The sequence below is a fragment of the Heptranchias perlo genome, chromosome 13 (genome assembly GCF_035084215.1).
Source record: "Heptranchias perlo isolate sHepPer1 chromosome 13, sHepPer1.hap1, whole genome shotgun sequence".
In the NCBI taxonomy this organism is placed as follows: domain Eukaryota; kingdom Metazoa; phylum Chordata; class Chondrichthyes; order Hexanchiformes; family Hexanchidae; genus Heptranchias; species Heptranchias perlo.
The window spans coordinates 3,047,107-3,074,664 of NC_090337.1; the positions used below are offsets into that span (position 1 = coordinate 3,047,107).

General features: G+C 48.0%; 1 protein-coding gene across 2 annotated transcripts in view; it reads right to left on the bottom strand.

Annotated features, from left to right (window-relative positions):
* Nucleotides 1-27,558, bottom strand: part of LOC137331217 (claudin-1-like) — a 47,982-nt gene extending 20,424 nt beyond the window's left edge. Inside the window, exons 1-4 of one of the 2 annotated variants that reach the window (XM_067994847.1) lie at nt 27,338-27,558; nt 24,119-24,361; nt 6,837-7,001; nt 2,437-2,521 (exon numbers count right to left, since the gene is read on the bottom strand). In XM_067994847.1, the coding sequence (XP_067850948.1) occupies nt 2,437-2,521; nt 6,837-7,001; nt 24,119-24,341 (473 nt within the window). In that variant the 5' untranslated portion in view covers nt 24,342-24,361; nt 27,338-27,558. The remainder of the gene's footprint in view (nt 1-2,436; nt 2,522-6,836; nt 7,002-24,118; nt 24,362-27,337) is intronic. The other variant, XM_067994846.1, reaches the window with a different exon arrangement.

The window sequence follows — 27,558 nt, forward strand, 5'->3', positions numbered from 1 at the left end:
TAAAATGCTGGTAAGGCCACAGCTGGAGTATTGTGCGCAGTTCTGGTCACCACATTACAGGAACGATGTAATTGCTCTGGAGAAAGTGCAATGAAGATTTACAAGAAAGTTTCCAGGGCTTGAAAATTGCAGCTACGAGGAGAGATTGGATAGGCTGGGGTTGTTTTCCTTGGAGCAGAGGAGGCTGAGGGGAGACTTGATTGAGGTGTACAAAATTATGAGGGACCCAGATAGAGTAGGCAGAAAATACCTAGTGGAGAGTTCAAGAACTAGAGGACATAGATTTAAGTTGATTGGTGGAAGGATTAGAGGGGACATGAGGAAAAACTTTTTTACCCAGAGGGTGGTGGGTGTATGGAATTCACTGCCCAAATTGGTGGTAGAGGCAGGGACCCTCAACTCTTTTAAAAAGTACCTGGACCTGCACCTAAAGTGCTGTAAGCTGCAGGGCTACGGACCGGGTGCTGGAAGGTGGGATTAGAATGGGCACCTGGTTGTTTTTCGAGCCGGCGCGGACACGATGGGCCGAATGGCCCCTCAGTGCAGCATCTTTTTTATTGTTCTATGTACCGCACCTGGGCATGCTACATCTCTGAACATCCCCATCAAGGACACAGCGGAAATAACATCCCCATTAACAAGCATGCCGCCAAATCGCATAGGATCGGCTTCAAACAATATCCCTATTGACAGGCACACCACCAAACAACATCCCCATTAGCAAGCATGCAGCTAAATAACATCCCCATTAACAGGAACGATGCCAAAGAACATGCCCATTAACAGGAACGATGCCAAAGAACATGCCCATTAACAGGAACGATGCCAAATAACATTCCCATTAACAGGCACGGCAACAAATAAAATCCCCATTAACAGGCGCGGCAACAAATAAAATCCCCATTAACAGGAATGGTGCCAAAATAACATCCCGATTAACAGGAACGGGATCAAATAACATTCCCATTATATCGTGTGCCTTCAACACTTGCCCTCACAACTTTCATGTACTTCCAATTCTTTCCATCTATTGGAGGTGAAAGTCGTTAGTTTGGTTATGTTGTGTTCAGATGTCAGAGGTTAACGCTCGGTGCTGTTTATACATCAGCAGCTTTTGGGGGAACGTGTAGCGGTTTTCTAGCTCTGGACCGCAGGATGTTCCATTCTCAAATTTGCGACAGAACCCAGCTCTCAAAGGGCTATGGAACTTGGCACCGATTGCTAGTTCAGTGTTTCACTCAATCTAACCTTTTCTTTTTAAGGGGGAAATGGAGGTGGGGAGGAAGAGAAGAGGAGGAAGAAGAGAGAAAAGCACAAAAGAGTAGGTGAATGCACCTTTACAAACAAACCACTTATTCTGATTCATCCTCCTCCTCCTCCTCCTCACCTACAATGGGTTTTTCCAGAACGGTTTTGTGTTTTGTATTCGGAGCTATAATTTAAACTTACTTTAACCATTGACATTTAATAATATCACATGCACTAAGCCTCATTTTCTATGTGCTCACAAACCATGAGCAAACTTATCAATCCTTTCATGCTGCCAATTTTCTCCTCCTCTTCTGAAGGAGTTGGCCATTGCTGGGGTACAGCTCGACCGAGGACGGGCACCCTCTACGCTTGTTGGAATTGTCATTCTTCAGTTGGCGGACAATTCAAACCGGGGCTTCAGAGTGGCACCGCTGGCCGGTGATTAGGAGTTGTGGTGGATTTTCTCTCTCCATAGCCCAGGAAAAAGGGAGAGAAACACGGGCATCTCTACCACCACTTCAACCGAGACCAGCCAGCAGATCAAGGACGGAACCGTCTACTTTCTGCTGTGTCTGCTTCAGCCAATTTCTTTCTCCGCTGAGCCATGAAGGAGAAAGTTTCTTAACCAAACCCACAACTTTCCATTTTAAATGCTACCAATAGACCCACCATGAATCCAACCCCTTGGGTGTCAGCCTTGGCTCAGTGGTCGCACTCTCACCTCCGAGTCAGAAAGTTGAGGGTTCCAGTTCCACTCCAGAGACTCGAGCACATAAATCAAGTTTGACGCTCCAGTGCAGTATTGAGGGAGTGCTGCACTGTCAAAGGTGCCATCTTTCAGATGAGACGTTAAACCAAGGCCCCGTCTGCCCTCTCAGGTGGGTGTAAAAGATGGTGGATGTAAATGGCACTATTCGAAGAACAGGGGAGTTCTCCCCGGTGTCCTGGCCAATATTTATCCCTCACCTAGCACCACTAAAACAGATTATCTGATCATTATCCCATTGCTGTTTGTGGGATCTTGCTGTGCACAAATTGACTGCCGTGCTTCTTACATTACAACAGTGACTATATTCAAAGTACTTCATTGGCCGTGAAACGTTTTGGGAGATCCTGAGGTTGTGAAAGACGCTATATAAATACAGGTTCGTTCTTTCTTTATTCATGGTCAGATACACAACTTACCTGGTGTTGACTGGGGTGAAGGGGTCGTAGAATTCCTGGACAATCCTGTTTCCATACCAGGCTGTGGCAACCAACGCAGCGAGACCTGAGAGAGATCAGGAAAGCATATCAGAACTCAGTCATTTTCTGTTAAAGCAAGGCGTGTTGGAAACGTACTTGAATTCTAACAGGCCTGCACCAGGCTTTTTCCAAACTGTTAAGTCGGACTTTGTTCACCCTAGTGCCCGAGTTCATTCGATAAAACTCATTACTGACCTCCTCTTTGCCCTCCCTCATCTTCCGGTAGTAACCCGAACAGTCAATTAATGAATTACAAACTTGTCAGTACCTGCCACACAAATTTTGAAAGGATGAGACAGAGAGGTTTACAAAACAAACCAATGAATATTGAAGGAGGGGCAGGAAGGGTCTGATCATGATTGCATCATTTTCTCTATTAACTTCAAGACTAGTATTGGATTTTGCCTTTTGTTTGGAGAGAGTGGGTAGGAAGAGAATGGGTGATGGGGTGCACAGCGTCTCGTTGGTACTCATGGGAATTCTGTATAATCCATGCAGCCTGGTCAAGACTTCTGCCATTTCTCCTTAGTTCATCCTTACTGTTCTTTTTGAAGACCCACATGGCTGTAGGAGAAAAGAGACGGAAGTCTGGGATGCAACTTGGATAAATTCACCGGTTCCATAATGGAAACTCTTCCAGTTTCAGATCTCTCTGGGACCTAAAGCCTAAAATGGGAGGGGATCCAGGAATCACAGTCACGGATAATATGCCTAGATCTCTGAGCACAAGTACAAGGAGGGTCACTATCTCTCCTTGATGGTCAATGTCCTTGGGAGACAATATCCCACCCATCATCCTCCCCTTTTATCCCTGTCTCAATAGTAGAGCGAGTCCCAGTGACTGGAGTTTAAGGAAGATGCTCGTCAATTCTGAGAGATCAGAGCAGGAGGAGCACCAGGTGAATTCTTTGGGGCCAGAGAAGATATTAGTCCCAGAGAGATCTTGAAGAAAGAACCTGAAACCATGGAATAAATCTCCACCACTTATTGAGATCCAGTCCAGTGTTAAAGGGGGACCTTTACATATTCTCCACAGGAAGCTTCCTCAATCAGCAATTATATTTGCAAAAGAGAAAGAATATTAGACGGGTCAGGATTCGACCTTCTTGCTGTCCAATAAAAATGTCAGAATTTTTAAGAGCAGGAAAAGGCCACATGGCCCAATCAAGCCTGAATCTTTTTCCGAAGATGATCTCCACCTATCCATTTCTCATCATATCCCTCAATTCCTTCTCTTTCTTCCCTCTTCCCCCAGAAATCATCCACTTGCCTCTTAAATCCATTTCCGCTGTATGCCTCTAAGTCCTTCATGGTGGTTCTATTACCATTTGGGTGAATAGCTCCCCCTACTTCCTTTCTTACTACAACTGCTGCATTTTAACTTGTGTCCCCTGCTGTTTTTGAACCCTTCGCCCAAATGAACAATTTACTTGCATCAATTTTCATCGTCTTGAAATTTTCAAGACTATCACTTTGAACTCTGTTAGTAGCTCCATGTTGATGGTCACGGTGAATATGTCCATCACGGTGAATATGTCCATCAACGGTGAAGCACCAGCCCCTGCATCAGCATCCCCGGTGTCTACATTTATGGACATTGTCATCAAAGGATAGGCTGGTATCTTGGCACTGGGTTGGCTGCAGAGTCCTTAAATTGACCAGCTTTGCCACTGGAGCTGGGAGAGGTTGTGTGTTAATAGATCCCAATGCTTTGTCTTGTGAACTGAAGCAGATTGCTTCTCAACCGTGTGGCCTTTACAGATCACTCCCGAGGCCAAGCTTCATTCATAACAGTTTCTCTTTGTTGAGATGAATCAAGGTTGAAAATTCCTGCTGACATGGTGATCGTCCAGCTCAACAACTTCTGTTGGTCCACTTGACGTTGAAGATCAGTTTTCATAAAACCAGGTGTGGAGCGGGGGCTTGAAAGGATCCCGATCATTCAACAGGCAACTTGATGCCAGATACCAAGGAGATCTGTCCAATGGAAGGCAATGGTAGGCTAGTGCTGGAACACATGGCAAGATGAGGTAAAGACACCTGAAAACTTGGCTGAAAAACTGGAAACAAAGTCAATTAGAGCTTCTGAACAAGTGAACTACAAAGTGTGTAAGGGGAACTTTTTGAGGAGAACCAGCCTCAAGAACGAACCTTGGATGACAGCTGTAGAAGGAATTAAGCAAGTTGGGAGTGGGGGGAGGGGGTCAGTCATTTGCACCAACACTGCAAACGTAGCATTTTAATAGAGTTCCATTCTCGCCTCAAATAAATGGAAGGTGCCACATGATTAACACATATATACGTCTCTCTCTCTCTCTATTTAACAATCCAATATTGCAAGCTTGGAGAGTTGTGAGTTGTAGTGTATAACTGCAATTGAGCCATTCAACTTAGGCGGTGGGAATCATGTCAGTACAGATGAGGAAGTCCATTCTAGCTCATCCTTCTGTAGAACCATAGAACCATAGAAAAGATGCAGCACAGAAGGGGGCCATTCGGCCCATCATGTCCGCGCCGGCTCGAAAAACAACCAGGTGCCCATTCTAATCCCACCTTCCAACACCCGGTCCGTAGCCCTGCATCTTACAGCACTTTAGGTGCAGGTCCAGGCACTTTTTAAAAAAGAGTTGAGGGTCCCTGCCTCGACCACCAATTCGGGCAGCGAATTCCATACACCCACCACCCCCTGGGTAAAAAAGTTTTTCCTCATGTCCCCTCTAATCCTTTCGCGAATCAGCTTAAATCTATGTCCTCTAGTTCTTGAACTCTCCACTAGGGGAAACAGATACTTCCCGTCTGCTCTATCTGGGCCCCTCATAATTTTATACACCTCAATCAAGTCTCCCCTCAGCCTCCTCTGCTCCAAGGAAAAGAACCCCAGCCTATCCAATCTCTCCTCGTAGCTGCAATTTTCAAGCCTTGGCAACATTCTTGTAAATCTTCTCTTCACACTCTCCAGAGCAATTACGTCCTTCCTGTAATGTGGTGACCAGAACTGCGCACAATACTCCAGCTGTGGCCTTACCAGCATTTTATACAGTTCCATTATTACATCCCTGCTTTTGTATTCTATACCTCGGCTAATAAAGGAGAGTATGCCTTCTTCACAACCTTATCTGACTTACCAGCCTATAATTGTTCGGTCTTTCCCTCGTACCCTTTTTAAACAATGGTACTACGTTTGCAGTCTTCCAGTCCTCCGGTACCTCCCCTGTATCTAGTGAGGATTGTAAAATGATCCTCAGAGCATCTGCTATTTCCTCCCTGGCTTCCTTCAATAGCCTAGGAAACAATCCATCCGGCCCAGGTGACTTATCAACTTTCACAGATTCCAGTCCCTCTAGTACTTCCCCTCTCGTTATGTTTACTGTAGAAGCCCATTGTCCCCTCGTCATGGCATTTAACTGCCTTTTGGATGACTGTATTTTTTTTATACCCCTCCTCTTTCCAAAGAGGATTTGAGATATTAATCCGCAAAAAGTCCTTTCTGACATAATTTCTGAACTTTCACTAGTTTACCTATAACTTGAAATATTGCTCAAGACTTAACCTTTTCTCCATCCACTTAATAATTTATATAAAAGGTCCACGCTCATCCATCCCTTTCAAGACGGAAGAGCCCGAGTCTTTCTGACCTTTCCTCATCACTGAGTCTCTCTGACACTAGGAGTTAGCCTTGAGGCCCTGGTCTCCACTGCTCCCAGGGCTTGGACGTTCCTCTTGTACTTCAGTGACCAGGACGGATTGCAGAGCTCAGGGCATGTCCTGACCTGAGCATTGTTCGGCTTCAGCCCATCACTCTCAGGCTTAAACTCTGATATGGGACATCGCTCAGCATTGGATGTCTGTATATAGTCAATGTGGAGTCTACAAATACTCCCAGATCTCTCTCGTGTCCTCTCCCTACCCAGTTCAGCACCAGTCACTAAGAACACCCCATTTTCTTTCTTCCAACCTGTAGTGACTTGCACTCATCTGTTCAATTTCATCGGCCGTGGTTCTATCCACTTACAAATTTCATTTAGATCCTTCTGTAGCTCCTTGGCTACCAGTAAAAGCACTCAAATCTCTCACTGTGAGGCGTCTCTTTCTCATGCTTCTCAAACTGTGCATTAAATGAGATATTTGCATTGTTTATGGAGCTAGCTGGTTTCTGCAATATCCAATCGCAAGTTGAAATATCCTAATGTTTTGTTTTATAAAACTATTAATAGACACAACGTGCGAAAAAGGCAAATCCATTTCCTCCACTTTTCCCTCCCACCACTTGAAGAGTTATATTTTTGTCCATTTGGATGTTCTTCCAACAGAACCAAATTCTCCTCTCTCCCCATTTTTACCTGAGACGATGAACATCACTCCCCCAATGGTGGCAACTTTGCCCTTCTTCACTTTATCGTCCCCAAAACATGTTGTGCACTTCATTCCAGTGGCAGCAATCAAGATTGCCAAGGTTCCCAGCAAGATGGCGATGATCATTAGCGCTCGAGTAGCCTGAAGTGTACCTGAAGGGAACAAAGATAAGGGCTCATGGGATTGGGAGTTATATAATAGCATGGATAGAGGATTGGTTAAAGGATAGAAAACAGAGTAGGAATAAATGGGTAATTCTCAGGTTAGCAGGCTGTAACTAGTGGGGTACCACAAGGATCGGTGCTTGGGCCTCAGCTATTGATCATCTATATTAATGACCTAGATGAAGGGATTGAGTGTAATGTATCCAACTTTGCTGACGATACAAAGCTAGGTGGGAAAGTAAGCTGTGAGGAGGACACAAAGAGTCTGCAAAGGGATATAGTCAAATTAAGTGAGTGGGCAAGAAGGTGGCAGATGGAGTATAATGTGGGGAAATGTGAGGTTATTCACTTTGGTAGGAAGAATAAAAAAAACAGAATTTTTTTAAATAGTGAGAAACTATTAAATGTTGGTGTCCAGAGAGACTTGGGTGTCCTCGTACAAGAAACACAAAGTTAGCATGCAGGTACAGCAAGCAATTAGGAAGGCAAATGGCATGTTGGCCTTTATTGCAAGGGGGTTGGAGTACAAGAGTAAGGAAGGTTTACTACAATTGTACAGGGCTTTGGTGAGACCTTACCTGGAATACTGTGTACAGTTTTGGTCTCCTTATCTAAGGAAGGATATACTTGCCTTAGAGGCGGTGCAGTGAAGGTTCACTAGATTGATTCCTTGGGATCAGAGGGTTGTCCTATGAGGAGAGATTGAGTAGAATGGGCCTTTACTCTCTGGAGTTTAGAAGAATGAGAGGTGATCTAATTGAAACATAAAAGATTCTGAGGGGGCTTGACAGGATAGATGCTGAGAGGTTGTTTCTCCTGGTTGGAGAGTCTAGAACTAGAGGGCATAGTCTCAGGATACGGGGTCGGTCATTTAAGACTGAGATGAGGAGGAATTTCTTCACTCAGAGGGTTGTGAATCTTTGGAATTCTCTACCCCAGAGGGCTGTGGATGCTGAGTGGTTGAATATATTCAAATGTAAGGAGTCGTACAACACCAGGTTATAGTCCAACAGCTTTATTTGAAATCACAAGCTTTCGGAGGAAAGCTCCGAAAGCTTGTGATTTTAAATAAAACTGTTGGACTATAACCTGGTGTTGTACGACTCCTTACATTTGTCCACCCCAGTCCATCACCGGCATCTCCACATCATGAATATATTCAAGGCTGAGATAGAGATTTCTGGACTCTGGGGGAATTATGGGATATGGGGATCAGGCAGGAAAGTGGAGTTGAGGTCAAAGATCAGCCATGATCTGATTGAATGGCGGAGCAGGTTCGAGGGTCCCTGTGGCCTGCTCCTGCTCCTATTACTTATGTTCTTATGAGGCCAAGAATTTGATACTTGCACTCCTTTGCCTCTCTTTACCAAGACCAGAATGTGGGGGTGCGCTGGCTGAGGGCTCTGGGATGGGGGGCAGGGGGGGGGGGGGGGGGGGGGGGGAGAAAAGGGGGCAGGGGGCCAGGGGGAATGCAGAGGTCAGGCAGAAGGTGCAAGCTGGGACGCTGGGCTGGAGGAGAAGCAGAGGCAGAGTGGGGAGAGGCCATGAGAAGAACCAGAGACAAAAATCTGTTCATTCTACTTGAATGGCTGAAAGCAAAATGATTACTCACAGCTTTTACACACCAAGGGGCATGGGAGCGTAGTGGTTACATTACTGGACCAGTAATTCGGAGAACATGAGTTCAAATCCCACCATGTCAGTTTGAGAATTTGATTTCAGTTTATGGAAATAAAAATCTGTCAGTAAAAGTGACCACGAAGCTGTCGGATTGTCGTAAAAACCCAACTGGTTCACTAATGTCCTTTAGGGAAGGAAACCTGCCGTCCTTACCCAGTCTGGGCCTAAATGTGACTCTAGTCCCCACAGTAATGTGGTTGACTCTTAAGTGACCGAGCAAGCCACTCAGTTGTATCAAAACCACTACAGCAGTTCAAGAAGGTCCATCACCACCTTCTCAGGCCAAACAAACGCCGGCCTTGCTAGCGACGCCCACATCCAGAGAATGAATTTTTAAAAAATTCTGGCTTCAGTACAACTACCATTCTAAGTGACTAAGTTTCCTGTATTGGTTGGGCACAATCAAAGAGCATTTAGCTTGGGGTGTTTAAGCACACTGAGCTGCACTGAGTGGGGTTGTATATTCCAAAATGTGCAGGAAACTCAAACACTGGCTGGAATGGTCACAGGTTTTAGGTTATATATTTCTCATTCATTTAGTTTGTGCTAAGAAAAGGGTGAGTCATAGTAATGTCAAGGAATGGAACAACACAGTGTCTGCTCCTTCAAGAGTTTGTACCATCTGCCAGTCCAGGTGCCAACATCTGTCACAAGCTGTACTGGGAGTCCAGAAGGACACTTGAGAATGTTGCACTAATTGAGCTTTAACATCCCATCTCAAAACATCAAATCCTTGGGTTTTGGAGAGAGCAAAAAGGACAGTCTCCAAATCACAGACAGACAGAACATCAATCTTCCCCCAAATATAAAAAGTTATTAAACAACAGGCTCGAGATTGAAAACCAAAAAAAAGGATTATCAAAATCAAATAAAATGTTTGTAAATACACAGCGTCAGTCAGAGAGACAGGTCAATACTTTAGTTGGGACTATCCCGAAATGTCAATGTATATTTTCTCTTTCAAACACTGACTTACCCACTGTGTATTACCAGCATTTTTGTTTTAATTTTAAAGGCTATGAGGGTGCCCCACAATTTCACTGTACTTAAAGGTAAGGAAGTCTACAGGGACATTAGCCCAACTTCTCCTTCAAGCAGGGGAAGCGGCTTCATGGCATAACCTCAGCCACCGAGTACCACCTCGCCTGAAGCACCAGTGCAATGACGCACATTATCCACACATCCGTGAAACATGGTGTCAGCTGTGGTTCAGCGGGCAGCACTCTCGCCTCGGAGTCAGAAAGTTAAGGGTTCAAGTCCCACTCCAGAGTCTTGAGCACAAAATCCAGGTTGACATCCGAGTGCGGTATTGAGGGAGTGCTGCACTATCAGAGGCGCCGTCTTTCGAATAAGACGTTAAATCAAAGCCCCGTCTGCCTCTCAGGTGGATGTAAAAGATCCCATGGAATTATTGCGAAGAAGAGCAGGGGAGTTCTCCCCAATGTCCTGGGGCCAATATTTATCCCTCGACCAAGATCACTAAAACAGATTATCTGGTCATTATCACATTGCTATTTGTGGGATCTTGCTTTGTGCAAATTGGCTGCTGCATTTCCTACATTACAACAGTGACTACACTTCAAAAGTACTTCATTGGCTGTGAAGCGCTTTGGGACGTCCCGAGATCGTGAAAGTAGAAATACAAGTCCTTCCTTCCTACGTCAACTTGGACTATTCAGTGGCACAAGGGAAGAGATATCTGGTACACTCAGCACAGCAATTCAGACTAACATTTCAACGTGTACTCTTAAGTGTTCCTTTAAGGAAGTGAAACGCATAAAACAAAAAACAAGCAGCATCGAGATGAGGCTGGCGTGAGTCACCGAGCTAACAAAGCCTTTCTTGTTGCATTCTCGGCACGAAACCGAAAAAAAAAAATTGCTGATGAAACAGGTACAAAGCTTCAATTAACAAAACACAGAGTGCTGAGAGCCAACTTTAGCTCAGGAACAACACATTTGCCAGAAGGAAGAAATTCTGGAGAATTAGATCAAATGTACCAGATTCTCCCCAATGTCAAGATGTCTTTCCCCAAATGTGACAACAACAAACAACAACAACAACAACTTGCATGATATAGCACCTTTAACATAGGAAAACATCCCAAGGCGCTTCACAGGAGTGTACTCAGACAAAAATTAACACTGAGCCAAAGAAGGAGACATTAGGAGGGGTGATTAAAAGCTTAGTCAAAGAGGTAGTTTTTAAGGATGGTCTTGAAGGAGGAGAGAGCGGCGGAGAGGTTTGAGGAAATTCCAGACCTTAGGGCCCAGACGACTATGGGCATGGCGGACAATGGTGAGTGAAGGAAGTGGGGGGTGTGTGAGAGGCCAGAGTTCTTGGAGGAATACAGAGTTCTTGGAAGATTGTAGGGCTGGAGGAGGTTGCAGAGATAGGAGAGATGGGAACTACATTAAAAAGTCAACTAGACTGCATGTCATAAACCTAACATAGAATGGGATAGAGTATCCAACCTCAATAGAATCATAGAAATTTAATGGCACAGAAGGAGGCCATTTGGCCCATTGTGTCTGTGCCGGTTGAAAAAGAGCTCTCCTGCCTAATCCCACTTTCCAGCACTTGGTCCGTGGCCCTGTGGGTTACGGCACTTCAGGTGCACATCCAAGTACTTTTTAAATGAGTTGAAGGTTTCTGCCTCTACCACCCTTTCAGGCAGTGAGTTCCAGACCCCCACCACCCTCTGGGTGAAAAGATTTCTCCTCAACTCCCCTCTAATCCTTTTACCAATTACTTTAAATCTACGCCCCATGGTTATTGACCTCTCTGCTAAGGGAAATAGGTCCTTCCTATCCACTCTATCTAGGCCCCTCAGAATTTTATTCACCTCAATTAAATCTCCCCTCAGCCTCCTCTGTTCCAAAGAAAACAATCCCAGCCTATACAATCTTTCCTCATAGCTAAAATTCTCCAGTCCTGTGAACATCCTTGTAAATCTCCTTTGTACCCTCTCTAGTGCAATCACATCTTTCCTGTAATGCGGTGACCAGAACTGTACACAGTACTCCAGCTGTGGCCTAACCAGTGTTTTATACAGTTCTAGCATAACCTCCCTGCTCTTATATTCTATGCCTTGGCTATTAAAGAAAAGTATCTCGTATGCCTTCTTAGCCATCTTATCTACCTGTCCTGCTACCTTCAGGGATCTGTCGACATGCACTCCAAGGTCCCTCACTTCCTCTATACCTCTCAGTATCCTCCCATTTATTGTGTATTCCCTTGCCTTGTTGGCCCTCCCAAAATACATTACCTCATACTTCTCCGGATTGAATTCCATTTGCCACTTTTCTGCCCACCTGACCCGTCCATTGATATCTTCCTGCAGTCTACAGCTTTCCTCCTCACTATCACCCACACGGCCAATTTTTGTATCATCTGCAAATTTTGTATCATCTTTTTAATCATGCCCCCTTCATGTAAGTCTAGATCATTGATATATACCACAAAAAGCAAGGGACCTTGTACTGAGCCCTGCGGAACCCCACTGGAAACAGCCTTCCAGTCGCAAAAACACCCATTGACCATTACCCTTTGCTTCCTGCCACCGAGCCAATTTTGGATCCAATTTGCCACATTCCCTTGGATCCCATGAGCCTTTACTTTTTTGACCAATCTGCCATGTGGAACCTTGACAAAAGCCTTGCTAAAATCCATGTACACTACATCAAATGCACTACCCTCATCGATCCTCCTTGTTACCTCCTCAAAAAATTCAATCAAGTTAGTCAGACATGAACTTCCCTTAACTAATCCATGCTGACTGTCCTTGATTACTCCGTGCCTTTCTAAATGACGATTTATGCTGTCTCTCAGAATTGATTCCAATAATTTGCCCATCACTGAGGTTAGGCTGACTGGCCAGTAATTACTCGGTCTATCCCTTTTTAAACAAATACTTTCACGATGCACTCATAAAAGCAGATAGAAACGGATTACCTGGTATGCTTTTCCTTAAGGGAATTGCCTAAAAGTAGAGCCCTGTTGATGTGTCGGGGAGAGTGGAATGAGGGGGAAAGTACGTGTGCATGAATTATCAATAATAGAAAACCATTCTGAAACATATGCTGTGGAGACAGACATCTCAACACCATAAACCTCAAACTACTGATCTGTTCCCAGAGTCCAGAGTCTCCTCCCTGTTATACATCCATTGTTCCTGAACTGGGAGGTACCGCTTGTCAGCAATGTGATCGCCATGCAGTGCCACGCACACTGTACCAGCCAAGCACTAGCCTGTTAATCAATAATGATGGAGCGTCCTGTTCTAACGTGCCTTGCTGATGATATTATAGGAGATCTAGTCATCACTTAAACAAACAAAAACTAAGATGAATCTTGCAGTAGTAACTAAACCAATACAGGACTGGTCTTCCTGATAAGTGCCCATGAGTTGGTCTGTGTGGGTGGCACAATACACATGACACTATGTAGGGGGAATGAAAGGGCAGGCACCTCCTTCAAAAAAAGTGCTACAGTAATCCAATTTCTGTTACTATAAAGAAAAAGAACTTGCATTTGTATAGCGCCTTTCACAACCTCAGGACATCCCAAAGCGCTTTACAGTGAATTAAGTACTTTTTTAAAAAAGATGTAGTCACTGTTGCAATGTAGGAAACGAGACAGCCAATTTGCGCACAGCAAGATCCCACAAACAGCAATGTGATAATGACCAGATCATCTGTTTTAGTGATGTTGGTTGAGGGATAAACATTGGCCCTAGGACATCGGGGAGAACTCCCCTGCTCTTCTACGAATAGTGGCCATGGGATCTTTTACACCCACCTGAGGGGGCAGACGGGGTCTCTGTTTAACATCGCATCAGAAATTACTGAAACAAACACAAAGGATCATCTCCAATTGAATTCTTGGACTTTGAACCGGTATTCAAAATAGAATCCCAGTTCCAGGCCTGTTAACGCTTCTATGGAAACCTGTTGAATTGAATTCAAATCCAACACTGAACAGAAGTGGAGAGGCTGATCACTGATTGGTGAAAGAATTTCAATTTCCACAGCTTTAAAAAATGAGCAAAGCCAAAATTCTCTTCACCAAGGCACTTTGGATAATTAAAAGATGATAGGAAATTAGATTTAGTTTATACAGTCCTTTACTGAACTCTGTTGTCCTTATCTAATTCCCTGCCAGCCCCACAGTCATCTCTGTCCATGTCTTAAAAAAAAGTCCTGAGGTCGCACTCTTGCCTCTGAGTCAGAAGGTCATGGGTTCAAGACCGACTCCAGAGACTTCAGCACATAATCTGGGCTGACAGTCCCAGTTCAGTACTGAGGGAGTGCTGCACTGTCGGAGGTGCTGTCTTTCAGGTGAGATATTAAACCGAGGCCCCGTCTGCCCTCTCGGGTGAGTGTAAAAGATCCCATGGCAAGGGAGTTCTCCCGTGTCCTGACCAACAATGATCCCTCACCCAATATCATTATAAACAGATAATCTGGTCATTTATCTCATTGCTGTTTGTGGGATCTTTCTGTGCATAAATTGGCTTCTGCATTTCCATACATTACAACAGTGACTATACTTCAAAGGTGCTTCATTGGCTGCATAGCACAAACTCCTCTCCCTTGCTACTGATTTCATCCCTCTTACTGGCTATTGCCACAGACTTCAACAGACCGTCTGACTCGGAGCTGAGCTGCTGACCCCATACCCTCCCCATCAGAAAGGCTGCCAACTTCCACCTCTATAATACTGTGTCCCCGGCCCGCCCCGCGCCTCCACCACCTCCGGCCCGCCCCGCGCCTCCACCACCTCCGGCCCGCCCCGCGCCTCCACCACCTCCGGCCCGCCCCGCGCCCCACACTGCCACCGGCCTGCCCCACACCGCCACCGTCCCCGGCCCGCGCCACCGCCACCGCCGGCCCGCGCCACTCCGCCGCCGGCCCGCACCGCGCCTCCGTCGCCGGCCCGCACCGCGCCACCGTCGCCAGCCCGCACCGCGCCACCGTCGCCGGCCCGCACCGCGCCACCGTCGCCGGCCCGCACCGCGCCACCATCGCCAGCCCGCACCGCGCCACCATCGCCAGCCCGCACCGCGCCACCACCTCCGCCGGCCCGCCCCGCACCGCCACCCTCTCCAGCCGGGAATTGATCCTCCAACTTTTTTAAAACCCCGCTGCATACATCTTGACCCACACAAAGTCCTATTCTCCTATCTCAAAATTACACAGAATTTACAGCAGACACAGGCCATTCGGCCCAACTGGTTTGTACCGGTGTTTATACTCCAAACAAACTCCTCCCACTTCAATTACCTCTTCCCACCCTGCTCCCATATCCCTCTATTTCTTTCTCCCTCCTATATGCATCAGGACCCGCCTTAAATGCTTTAATATGATCTGCCTGAACCACTCCATGTGGCAGCAAGTTCCATATTCTCACCACTCGGTGTAAAGAATTTTCTCCTCGATTTGATTTGTTACTGTTCATCCCCCAGGCTTCCCAATCCCTAGTTTCAAATCCTCGCCCATGGCTACAAACCCCTTGATGACCTCACCCCACCGTCTCTACATAACACCCCCGAATACTCCGTTCATGAGACCAGCCTTCTGTGCATCCCCCACCCCCTTTGTCCCACCACTGGGAGCTGAGCCTTCAGACTCCTGGGTCCTACACTCAGGAATTCTCTCTTTAAACCACGCAGCCCCTCTTTTAAACAAAAACTTACTCAAAACCCACCTCTGAGCAAGATTTTTGTCCTAATCTAATGTTCTAGAATCATAGAAAGGCTACAGCACGGAAGGAGGCCATTCAGCCCATCGAGTCCGTGCCGGCTCTATGCAAGAGCAATCCAGCTAGTCCCACACCCCCGCCCTATCCCCATAGTCCTGCAATTTTTTTCCTTTCAAGTACTTATCCAGTTCCCTTTTGAAGGCCATGATTGAATCTGCCTCCACCACCCCCTCGGGCAGTGCATTCCAGATCCTAAAAAAGTTTTTCCTCATGACACCTTTGGTTTTTTGGCCAATCACCTTAAATCTATGTCCTCTGGTTCTTGACCCTTCCGCCAATGGGAACAGTTTCTCTCGATCTACTCTGTCGCGACCCTTCATGATTTTGAATACCTCGATCAAATCTCCTCGCAACCGTCTCTGTTCCAAGAACAACCCCAGCTTCTCCAGTCTACCCATGTAACTGAAGTCCCTCATCCCTGGAATCATTCTAGTGAATCTCTTCTGCACCCTCTCTAAGGCCTTCACATCTTTCCTAAAGTGTGGTGCCCAGATTTGGACAGAATACTCCAGTTGTGGCCGAACCAATGTTTTATAAAGGTTCATCATGACTTCCGTACTTTTGTACTAAACATAAGAGGTGCAGTATAAAAGGCAACTTGTTGAATTTGTGTGAAAGAACGAACTTGCATTTATATAACACTTTTCACGACCTCAAGACGTCCCAAAATGCTTCACAGCCAATGAAGTACTTTTGAAGTGTAGTCACTGTTGTAATGTAGGAAACGCGACAGCCAAACTTTGCACAGTAAGATCCCACAAACAGCAATGAGATAAACGACCAGATAATCTGTTTTAGTGATGTTGAGGGACAAATATTGACTAGGACACCGAGGAGAACTCCCCTTCTCCTTTTTGAATAGTGTCACGGGATCTTGGGGGGGGCAGACTGGGCCTCGATTTAACGTCTCATCCGAAAGACAGCACCTCTGACAGTGCAGCACTCCCTCAGAACTGCACTGAAATGTCAACCTGGATTCTGTGCTCAAGTCTCTGGAGTTGGGCTCAAACCCACGACCTGATTCTAAGGCGAGCGTGCTACCCGCTGAGCTATGGCTTACAATTGGTAGATTACACACCGACTAAAGGAGATTCTGATCCCATTGAAAAATGGCAGACTTTAGGACCCTGCAGTAAGATTGAAGTCTGATTAATCCCACCAGACAGTCTGCAGGAGGACACACCTGCACCGCAAACGATCATGGAAACAAAGCAAAGCAGGCAGCGACACGCAGAGGGCTTGCAGCACGGGGAGGGGTTAGCTTACAGATTCAAAGCAACTGAACAGTAGAACCACCATGGAGACAGCACCTGTCGAATCATACACTCAGGGCAGGCAATGGGATTGCCAGAAACACCAGTGCCCTGATGGATAAAGGCAGTGCCCACTGCTGATTACCCAACATTGTGCACAGAGGGAAAAGTGTTAAGGGGCTTGGCAAAGGCAGAATAAAGCGACATCATAAAAAAGACTTGCGTGTTCACAGCTCCTTTCATGACCTCAGGACATCCCAAAGTGCTTCACAGCCAATGAATTACTTTTGAAGTGTAGTCACTGTTGAGATGTAGGAAATGCTGCAGCCAATTTGTGCACAGCAAGATCCCACAAGCATCGATGAGATAAATAACCAGATAACCTGTTTTAGTGATGTTCGTTGAGGGATAAATATTGGCCAGGCCACGGGAAGAACTTCACTGCTCTGTTTCGAACAATGCTACGGGATCTTTTACGTCCACCTGAGGGGGCAGATGGGGCCTCGGTTTAACGTCTCATCTGAAAGACGGCACCTCCGACAGTGCAGCACTCCCTCAGTACCGGCACTGAAACATCAACCTGGATGTTGTGCTTGAGTGGGGCTCGAACCCACGACCTTCTGACTCAGAGGCGAGAGCGAGTCCAGGGCATCACCAAACCAGCTATCCACCACCTGGCTCTCCACAGGAGCGCTCGACACATCTCTGGTCTCATCTACGAAGAGGTCCGCGGAATTCTAAAGGTTTCCTTCGAGAATGTCATCGGGGACTCTGTCACCGACACTGCGCCCAACAAGTGGCACGCGGTCACCGCCACGGATGCAGTGTTTGTGCCAACACACCAGGGCCGCACCTTTAACGGGCTTAGAAATATCCCAACAGGCCAGGAGGGACTCAGGCTCCTTTCTTGCCCTGTGCTCAGCTAACAGATCTCACCCTAGGCAGTAGAGACAGTTGCCATCGTTCTCAGCCTGAGGAGGAAGCAAAGGTTCAGGTACGCGACACCCCCACCCCACCCCCCTCGATTGTTCTCCATTGACCCCCCGCCCCCCCAGTGGAGAACGGTAAGCGTCAGGCAAGGACAGAATAAAGCTGTGATGCTCCAAATTAAATATCCCATCAGCACTCACCGTTTAGAGTGAGAAATGAAGATTCGGATGAGGTACCAGAGGGGTGCAGGCACCTCAGGAACCAGACACCAGCCAGAGGAGATGCCTTCAGGAGAGGAGGGGGAGAGGAGAGAGCGGGGATAGTGGGGAGAGGAGAGAAATCAGATTTTAGAAAAATTAGCACCGTACACCCCAGGTTCTTGCCCATAGAGTAGGTGCAACTCGAACTTCAAATGAACCACTGTTTATCAGCAGCTGCATCTACATGTTGAAAATGACTCCCAAAGTACAGCCCAAACAAGTCATATTCATTAACAGCAAGATGCCTGAGTCATGTGACCGTGATTACTGAAACTACAAAATAACTGAGAAATTATACTGTGTTACGAGTTTGGGCAGATGTCCCACCGCCTTGAACTTGTTCCAGCAACCCAGTGATGGTTAACTCGAAGATTCAAAATGTACGATATAAGAGTCATAGAATGGTTGCAACACAGAAGGTGGCCATTCGGTCCATCGAGCCCGTGCCGGCTCTTTGTAAGAGCAATCCAGTTAGTCCTATTCTCCCATTCTTTCCCCGTAGCCCTGCAAATTTTTTCCCTTCAAGTATTTATCCAATTCCTTTTTGAAAGTTATTATTGAGTCTACTTCCACCGCCCTTTCAGGCAGCGCATTCCAGATCATAACTTCTTGCTGCGTAAAAAAGTTTTTCCTCATGTCGCTTTTGGTTCTTTTGCCAATCACCTTAAATCTGTGTCCTCGGGTTCTCGACCCTTCTGCCAATGGAAACAGTTTCTCTTTATTTACTTTATCTAAACCCTTCATGATTTGAACACCACTATCAAATCTCCTCTTAACCTTCTCTGCTCTAAGGAGAACAACCCCAGCTTCTCCAGTCTCTCCACATAACTGAAGTCCCTCATCCCTGGAACCATTTTAGTAAATCTCTTCTGTACCCTCTCTAAGTGCGGTGCCCAGAATTGGACACAATACTCCAGTTGTGGTCAAACCAGTGTTTTATAAAGGTTCAACATAATGTCCTTGCTTTTGTACTCTATGCCTCTATTTATAAAGCCCAGGACCCCGTATGCTTTTTAACCGCTTTCTCAACCTGCCCTGCCACCTTCAATGATTTGTGCTCATATACCCCCAGGTCTCTCTGTTCCTGCACCCACTCTAGAATTGTACCCTTTAGTTTATATTGCCTCTCCTCATTCTTTCTGCCAAAACGTATCAATTCATCTGCCATAAAACAAACCATTGAGCCTTGATCCACGTCAATTCACCAAAGTTACTCTATCGCCTACGACCCAGGAAACAGGAGGAGGAGGAATTCTCCCCCATCTTCAAACGGTCAGCCGGAGAGTTTTGGGTAGTTGTGACTACCCAGATGGTTCACTGAAACTAACTCACCAATAACCAGCTGAGCCATTCAGTAAGGCCCCTGATCTGTGCTGACTGAAAGAAAGAACTTACATTTATATAGCCCCTTTCACATCCTCAGGACATCCCAAAGTGCTTTACAGCCAATGAAGTACTTTTGAAGTGTAGACTCTGTTGAAATGTAGGAAAGGTGGCAGCCAATTTACACACAGCAAGATCCCACAAACAGCAATGTGATAACGATCAGATAATCTGTTTTAGGGATGTTGGTTGAGGGATAAATATAGGCCGCGGGACACCAGGGAGAACTCCCCTGCTCCTCTTCAAAATGGCGGCCGTGGGATCTTTCACGGCCACCTGAGATGGCAGACGGGGCCTCGGTTTAACGTCTCCGACAGTGCAGCACTCCCTCAGTACTGCACTGAAATGTCAGCCTGGATTATGTGCTCAAGTTTCTGGAGTGGCCTCCAGTCACGTGTGCAAATAGGTGGGGTGGGGGGGTAACCCGCAATGGGAAGTGAAATCATGGGGAGTGGGGGGGTGGTATGTAGACCGGGCGTCTGATCCGATCCCTGCCAAGCAGGCTGGGTTAAAATGACCTCCGTGGTGTCGAATTGAACGAGAGGGATCAGGGAGGTTCCAGCAATGATTCCATGTGGAGTTAGCTGATCTCAGCCGGGGCAGCGGTCAGTGTAGAATTCTCACTCGTGATCACTGTCCAGTCACCCTTACTGGAAAGGTGAGCTCGCACAGACATCACACATGGACTGTAGGAAGTTTGGCTACAGGGCCTTCTGTCACTCATTGTCCAGGTTAATAGACGAGTCCACAGAAGGCTGCTGGTGGCCATGGACTCAGAGTCCAACATGAGTCACCGTCTGTGAGGGAGGAGAGAAAATGAGGGAGAAAACACTTACCAACCATCTCAGGTTGGTCCCCTGACACCCAACTGCACAATGGCATTGATAAGAGTGCGAGAGCAGCCTTGCTCCCTGCCTTCTTGGCCAGTGATGGTACGTGAGAGGCACAGAGTCCCAACACAGGGAAAGATAGGGGAAGAAACACCCATTTAATACAATGGAGAACACCTTTCTATGTGAATGGAAGATTGCTGTTCACGAATTGCTAAAGAGTCAATCAAGTAAACCCACACGTTAATTATTGCTGAACTTCACTTGAACCATCCCATCAAGCACCAACCTAGAACTGGTAAGACTGCACTTTACTGATCCACCAATAACTCTCCAGGGGTCAGGGAACCTGGATTTTTAAAGGTGTTTTTATATCATGCGAGACCCTCTGAGTAACACAAGCTCACCAGTACGTGACTCTCACCCTCTCCGAGAGCCAACCTCAAAGTAAATGTGTTAGATTCCCCAAGGCCAGTCACTGGGAAGATCCATTATTTTTTTCGAAATGGTCTCTTCCTGGCAGCCAGCCTTGGATAAGTTTACTGTAGGGTTTCCATTGGTGCACTAGACCCACATGGCTGGCAACCAATGGCAGCACATGGAACTTAACCCAATACAAAACCAGATGCAGCACTTTCTCGCCCTAGGCCAGGGGCATCATGGGAGCAGAGATTGCATAGACTCCCCTCGTCACTTACACCATGAAAGCATTTTAGAGAAATTAGAAATGTACGTCCCAGGGAGCAGCGAAGGGACACAGCAAATGGACAGGCACTTCCACTTTACAACAAGGGGAGAATCACATTCACACTTCTCCTTTATTAACCGGTGTGTTTTTATTTATTTGGGAATAAAAAGGGGAAGACGACACAGACAAAACCAGGTTCTTTTTGGCCAAAAGGTCACACTGGCCTGATGCTGCTTCGCGAGGTTATTGGGTTCAATTTATGCTCAGCAGTGGCTCAGTCAGTCTCACTCTCACCTGAGTCATGTGGTCATGGGTTCAAGTCCCACTTCACATAACCCAGGCTGACACTCTCAGTGCAGTACTGAGGGAGTGCTGCATTGTTGGAGGTGCCGTCTTTCAGATGAGACGTCAAGCCGAGGCCCCGTCTGCCCTCTCAGGTGGACATAAAAGATCCCACGGCCACTATTTCGAAGAAGAGCAGGGGAGTTCATTCCAGTGTCCTGCGGCCAACATTTATCCCTCCACCAACATCACTAAAACAGATTATCTGGTCATTATCACCTTGCTGTTTGTGGGATCTTGCTGTGCACAAATTGGCTGCCGCGTTTCCTGCATTACAACAGTGACTACACTTCAAAAAATACTTCATTGGCTGTGAAGCGCTTTTGGACTTTCCGAGATCATGAAAAGCATTATGTAAATGCAAGTCTTTCTTTCTCAACAAGGGTGAATCAGGTATGATGAGTTACATTTTGAAACGTAGCAGCTGTAGTGTCGCAATTTGTAAAGTCCAATTTTTTTGCAAGGTGAATGACCAAGCCTTATAATTCCAACATTATGATACTCAAACAAAAATTTATTTCACAAGAGTTCCATTTTAGATCTCCCCAATGGTTTGGTTGTAAGTGGGTCGAAGGAGTGGTACCGAGTGGTACAATAACTTGCATTTATATAGTGCCTTTAACATAGTAAAATATCCCAAGGCGCTTCACAGGAGCAATTATCAAACAAAATTTGACACCGAGCCACACAAGGAGATATTAGGACAGGTGACGTAGGTTTTAAGGAGTGCTTTATAGGAGAGAGAGAGAGATGGAGAGGCGGAGAGGTTTAGGGAGGGAATTCCAGAACTTAGGGCCTAGGCAGCTGAAGGCACGGCCGCCAATGGTGAAGGGAGTTGGGGATGCACAAGAGGCCGGAATTGGAAGAACGCAGAGTTCTCAAAGGATTGTAGGAGGTTACAGAGATAGAGAGGGACGAGGCCATGGAGGGATTTTAAAAGAGTCGGGAGGTCCCAGGTTTGACCCCTGGTCTTTCCTGTATGAGCCAGTAAGAGTAGAACCAGAGGTCATGGCCTGTGCTTAAAAGGGGAGCAAATTCAAAAATAATCTGCAGAATCAATGAGTGAGGTCAATCTAAGGAACAGGATCCCTAGGGAGACGGTTGAAGCAGTTAATATCGACTCATTCAAGTGCAAATTAGATAGATTTCTTTCATAAAATATACAGCATACGAGTAATTTCAGACATGATGAGGTGAGTGCAACAGGTTCGGGAGGAACAGGTGACTTTGGACCTCTGGTTCCCAAAGCTCTCCCCCACTGGGGGTTTTCCTCACCTCATGTCTGGGTCTGTTGGAGACTCATTGATAGAGATTGATTACTATGATTGGTCAACACCTCCATTATCATTGTATCATGTGACTACCAGGATGGTGGAAGGGGAACTGGATGGACTTTGGTCTATTTTTGTCTCGCAATTCCTGTGTTCCTAAGAACACTTATAATTGGCCTCATTACTTCTGAGTGAGCGAGCAAAATACATTCTGTTCTCACTATCTTGGAAAATGCAAGTGGACAGAGGGGGAAGGGAGTGTATCATCAGTTCGTTATTTGCAGTGAAAGTGTAAACAGAAGCTGTATGATCCATGCTGCACGTCGAGAATGGAGGAAATCTCTTCCCTCCAACTCAAAGTGAGGATTGGGTTTCATTGTGATGCCAACTACGGTTGAATAGCCTGTCAACACAGTCTAAATGCACAAAGAATGGCCATTTGCGTGAGATAACCATCACTAACAGAACCACAACCCATCAAGAGAGGAGGAGAGGCAATTGAGGGGAAAGAGTGAAAAAATTCTATTTCAAAAGGGTATGATGCAGTGGACCATGACACTCAGTAAATAAAGACATACTGAGGGCGGTCAGTGATGTGAAGTCTTTATCCAAAATCTAAAGCCTTGTTGTGAATCATGAATTTAACAGTGGATGTCCCATGAAGTTGGTGAATATCGGGGTATGGACACTGGCCCCTATCCCATCTGAACCCTGTCACCTACTGAGTCTCATTTTCTGGAATTAGAGCCAATAAGATGTGTAAACATGTTCACGTGGAGCTGGTGAGATTGATCCATTGATGATCTGAATGGGGCTGGCTGGGTTATCAGAGGCTCCACAATAAATTGAGGGAAACACTCAAGAAAAACTCTAATCCGAGCACTCCCTTTGACTGACACGCGCCCTTTCAACATCTTAAGAAACCCGAAACAAACTCGGTGAAATCCAGCACTTGTCCCTTTGCCATGTTGACAATGTCATGTTTAGATTTATCACCAACCCGTGCCTCTGAGCATCACCGACAATCATCAACTCCACATTAATGTCGTACTGAAACAAGCAAAAAAAAAACCTCCTCTCCATTTCGTGCCCTGGGTTTACAAGTTTGGAGTTAACCAAAGAGACGCTGAAACAAGTAACTGACTTTCAGCACGGTCACTGTAAACTCTCAGAAAAGTAGGGAGCATTGCAGAGACATCTCCCAGCTGGTGGCACTTCTAATCGGCCTTGATATTCAGAAGCAAATTACTGCGGATTCTGGAAATCTGAAATTACAGAAAAGGCTGGAAACACTCAGCAGGTCAGAAAGAGAATTAACCTGAAACACGAGCTCTGTTTCTCTCTCCACAATTGCTGCCCGACCTGCTGAGTGTTTCCAGCATTTTCTGTTGCTACCCAGACATCCTGAAGCAGAATAGCCCGGAGCAGCCACTCCGTGCAGAGAATGATCTCCCCGCCTGATCAACTTGATCAACTGATCCCGGGAGCTACAAATTACACAGCCGGTTAAAGCCGCTAAACCCCATCCGTTAGCTGCCCCTTTATTCCGCTGATTGTGAGGCTCGCCCCTCTCTCTTAGATTTTAAAACAAAAATATCTCCAAGTTACATCCTAGAGTGATTGGGGGCTGGGTTTTGGTGGACTAGGAATGACCATCACCCATTGATGAAAGGATTATCCTGTTCGGGATCCTCACACCCACTTACTGTTGAGTTTCAGCATCGAGTCGTAGATTTTACACTGGACCTGCCCGGTGCTCTGGGACACACAGGACATCCAGAGCCCCTCATAGATGGCCTGGGCTGTGACAATGTTGTCCCCGGCGTAAGAGGAGGTTCTCCACTGGGGCAAGGCGGTGGTGGTAATGATCCCAATCCATCCGATAAAAGCCAGGGCGAAACCCAGCAACTGGAATCCAGAATTAGCCATTCGGGATTGTTCTCAGACCCCTGACAGGAAAGAAATGAAACGTCAAAAAATAACCAAATAAATTAATTTGCCCAATCCCTCCCTCAAAGACTGAAGGAACTCCCTCCCCCGAGCCCCTCACTCAAAGACTGAAGGAACTCCCTCCCCCGAGCCCCTCACTCAAAGACTGAAGGAACTCCCTCCCCCGAGCCCCTCACTCAAAGACTGAAGGAACTCCCTCCCCCGAGCCCCTCACTCAAAGACTGAAGGAACTCCCCCCCCCGAGCCTCTCACTCAAAGACTGAAGGAACTCCCCCCCCCGAGCCCCTCACTCAAAGACTGAAGGAGCTCCCCCCCCCGAGCCCCTCACTCAAAGACTGAAGGAGCCCCCCCCCCCGAGCCCCTCACTCAAAGACTGAAGGAGCCCCTCACTCAAAGACTGAAGGAGCCCCTCACTCAAAGACTGAAGGAGCCCCTCACTCAAAGACTGAAGGAGCCCCTCACTCCCTCCTCCCCGAGCCCCTCACTCCCTCCTCCCCGAGCCCCTCACTCCCTCCTCCCCGAGCCCCTCACTCCCTCCTCCCCGAGCCCCTCACTCCCTCCTCCCCGAGCCCCTCACTCCCTCCTCCCCGAGCCCCTCACTCCCTCCTCCCCGAGCCCCTCACTCCCTCCTCCCCGAGCCCCTCACTCCCTCCTCCCCGAGCCCCTCACTCCCTCCTCCCCGAGCCCCTCACTCCCTCCTCCCCGAGCCCCTCACTCCCTCCTCCCCGAGCCCCTCACTCCCTCCTCCCCGAGCCCCTCACTCCCTCCTCCCCGAGCCCCTCACTCCCTCCTCCCCGAGCCCCTCACTCCCTCCTCCCCGAGCCCCTCACTCCCTCCTCCCCGAGCCCCTCACTCAAAGACCGAAGGAACCCCCCCCCCCTCCTCACTCAAAGACCGAAGGAAACCCCCCCCCTCCTCCCCGAGCCCCTCACTCAAAGACTGAAGGAACCCCCCCCCGAGCCCCTCACTCAAAGACCGAAGGAAGCCCCCCGAGCCCCTCACTCAAAGACTGAAGGAAACCCCCCCTCCTCCTCCTCCTCCTCCCCGAGCCCCTCACTCAAAGACTGAAGGAACCCCCCCGAGCCCCTCACTCAAAGACTGAAGGAAACCCCCCCTCACTCAAAGACTGAAGGAAACCCCCCCTCACTCAAAGACTGAAGGAAACCCCCCCTCACTCAAAGACTGAAGGAAACCCCCCCTCACTCAAAGACTGAAGGAAACCCCCCCTCACTCAAAGACTGAAGGAACCCCCCCCCTCACTCAAAGACTGAAGGAAACCCCCCCCCCCCTCACTCAAAGACTGAAGGAAACCCCCCCCCCCCTCACTCAAAGACTGAAGGAACCCCCCCCCTCACTCAAAGACTGAAGGAACCCCCCCCCTCACTCAAAGACTGAAGGAACCCCCCCCCTCACTCAAAGACTGAAGGAACCCCCCCCCTCACTCAAAGACTGAAGGAAACCCCCCCCCCCTCACTCAAAGACTGAAGGAAACCCCCCCCCCCTCACTCAAAGACTGAAGGAAACCCCCCCCCCCCTCACTCAAAGACTGAAGGAACCCCCCCCCCCCTCACTCAAAGACTGAAGGAACCCCCCCCCCCCCTCACTCAAAGACTGAAGGAACCCCCCCCCCCCCCTCCCTCAAAGACTGAAGGAAACCCCCCCTCACTCAAAGACTGAAGGAACCCCCCCCCCCTCACTCAAAGACTGAAGGAAACCCCCCCTCCTCCTCCTCCTCCTCCTCCTCCTCCCCGAGCCCCTCACTCAAAGACTGAAGGAAACCCCCCCTCACTCAAAGACCGAAGGAAGCCCCCCGAGCCCCTCACTCAAAGACTGAAGGAAACCCCCCCCCTCCTCCTCCTCCTCCTCCTCGAGCCCCTCACTCAAAGACTGAAGGAACCCCCCCGAGCCCCTCACTCAAAGACTGAAGGAAACCCCCCCCTCACTCAAAGACTGAAGGAAACCCCCCCTCACTCAAAGACTGAAGGAAACCCCCCCTCACTCAAAGACTGAAGGAAACCCCCCCTCACTCAAAGACTGAAGGAACCCCCCCCCCTCACTCAAAGACTGAAGGAAACCCCCCCCCCCCTCACTCAAAGACTGAAGGAAACCCCCCCCCCCCCTCACTCAAAGACTGAAGGAAACCCCCCCCCCCCTCACTCAAAGACTGAAGGGAACCCCCCCCCCCCTCACTCAAAGACTGAAGGAACCCCCCCCCCCCCTCACTCAAAGACTGAAGGAACCCCCCCCCCCCCTCACTCAAAGACTGAAGGAACCCCCCCCCCCCTCCCTCAAAGACTGAAGGAAACCCCCCCTCACTCAAAGACTGAAGGAACCCCCCCCCCCTCACTCAAAGACTGAAGGAAACCCCCCCTCCTCCTCCTCCTCCTCCTCCCCGAGCCCCTCACTCAAAGACCGAAGGAAGCCCCCCGAGCCCCTCACTCAAAGACTGAAGGAAACCCCCCCTCCTCCTCCTCCTCCTCCCCGAGCCCCTCACTCAAAGACTGAAGGAAACCCCCCCCCCCCTCACTCAAAGACTGAAGGAAACCCCCCCCCCCCTCACTCAAAGACTGAAGGAACCCCCCCCCTCACTCAAAGACTGAAGGAACCCCCCCCCTCACTCAAAGACTGAAGGAACCCCCCCCCTCACTCAAAGACTGAAGGAACCCCCCCCCTCACTCAAAGACTGAAGGAAACCCCCCCCCCCTCACTCAAAGACTGAAGGAAACCCCCCCCCTCACTCAAAGACTGAAGGAAACCCCCCCCCCCTCACTCAAAGACTGAAGGAACCCCCCCCCCCCCTCACTCAAAGACTGAAGGAACCCCCCCCCCCCTCACTCAAAGACTGAAGGAAACCCCCCCTCACTCAAAGACTGAAGGAACCCCCCCCCCCCTCACTCAAAGACTGAAGGAAACCCCCCCTCCTCCTCCTCCTCCTCCTCCCCGAGCCCCTCACTCAAAGACTGAAGGAACTGTACCTGAGACTCTCAGAGAAGCTGACGAGGTTTTAATGTCCCGGTCTTGGTGCTGTGCTGCCTGGTTGTGTGAGATGTACCTGAGATGTGAGCCACACCCTGGACACTGTGAACAGGGCGGGTCCCGGCTCAGCTGCGCTTCCAGCGGTAAAACCTGGCGCTCTGATCCTCATCCTCGGCTTCAGTTCCGCTCCCCAACTCCTACCCATCGGGCAAGTTTCCAG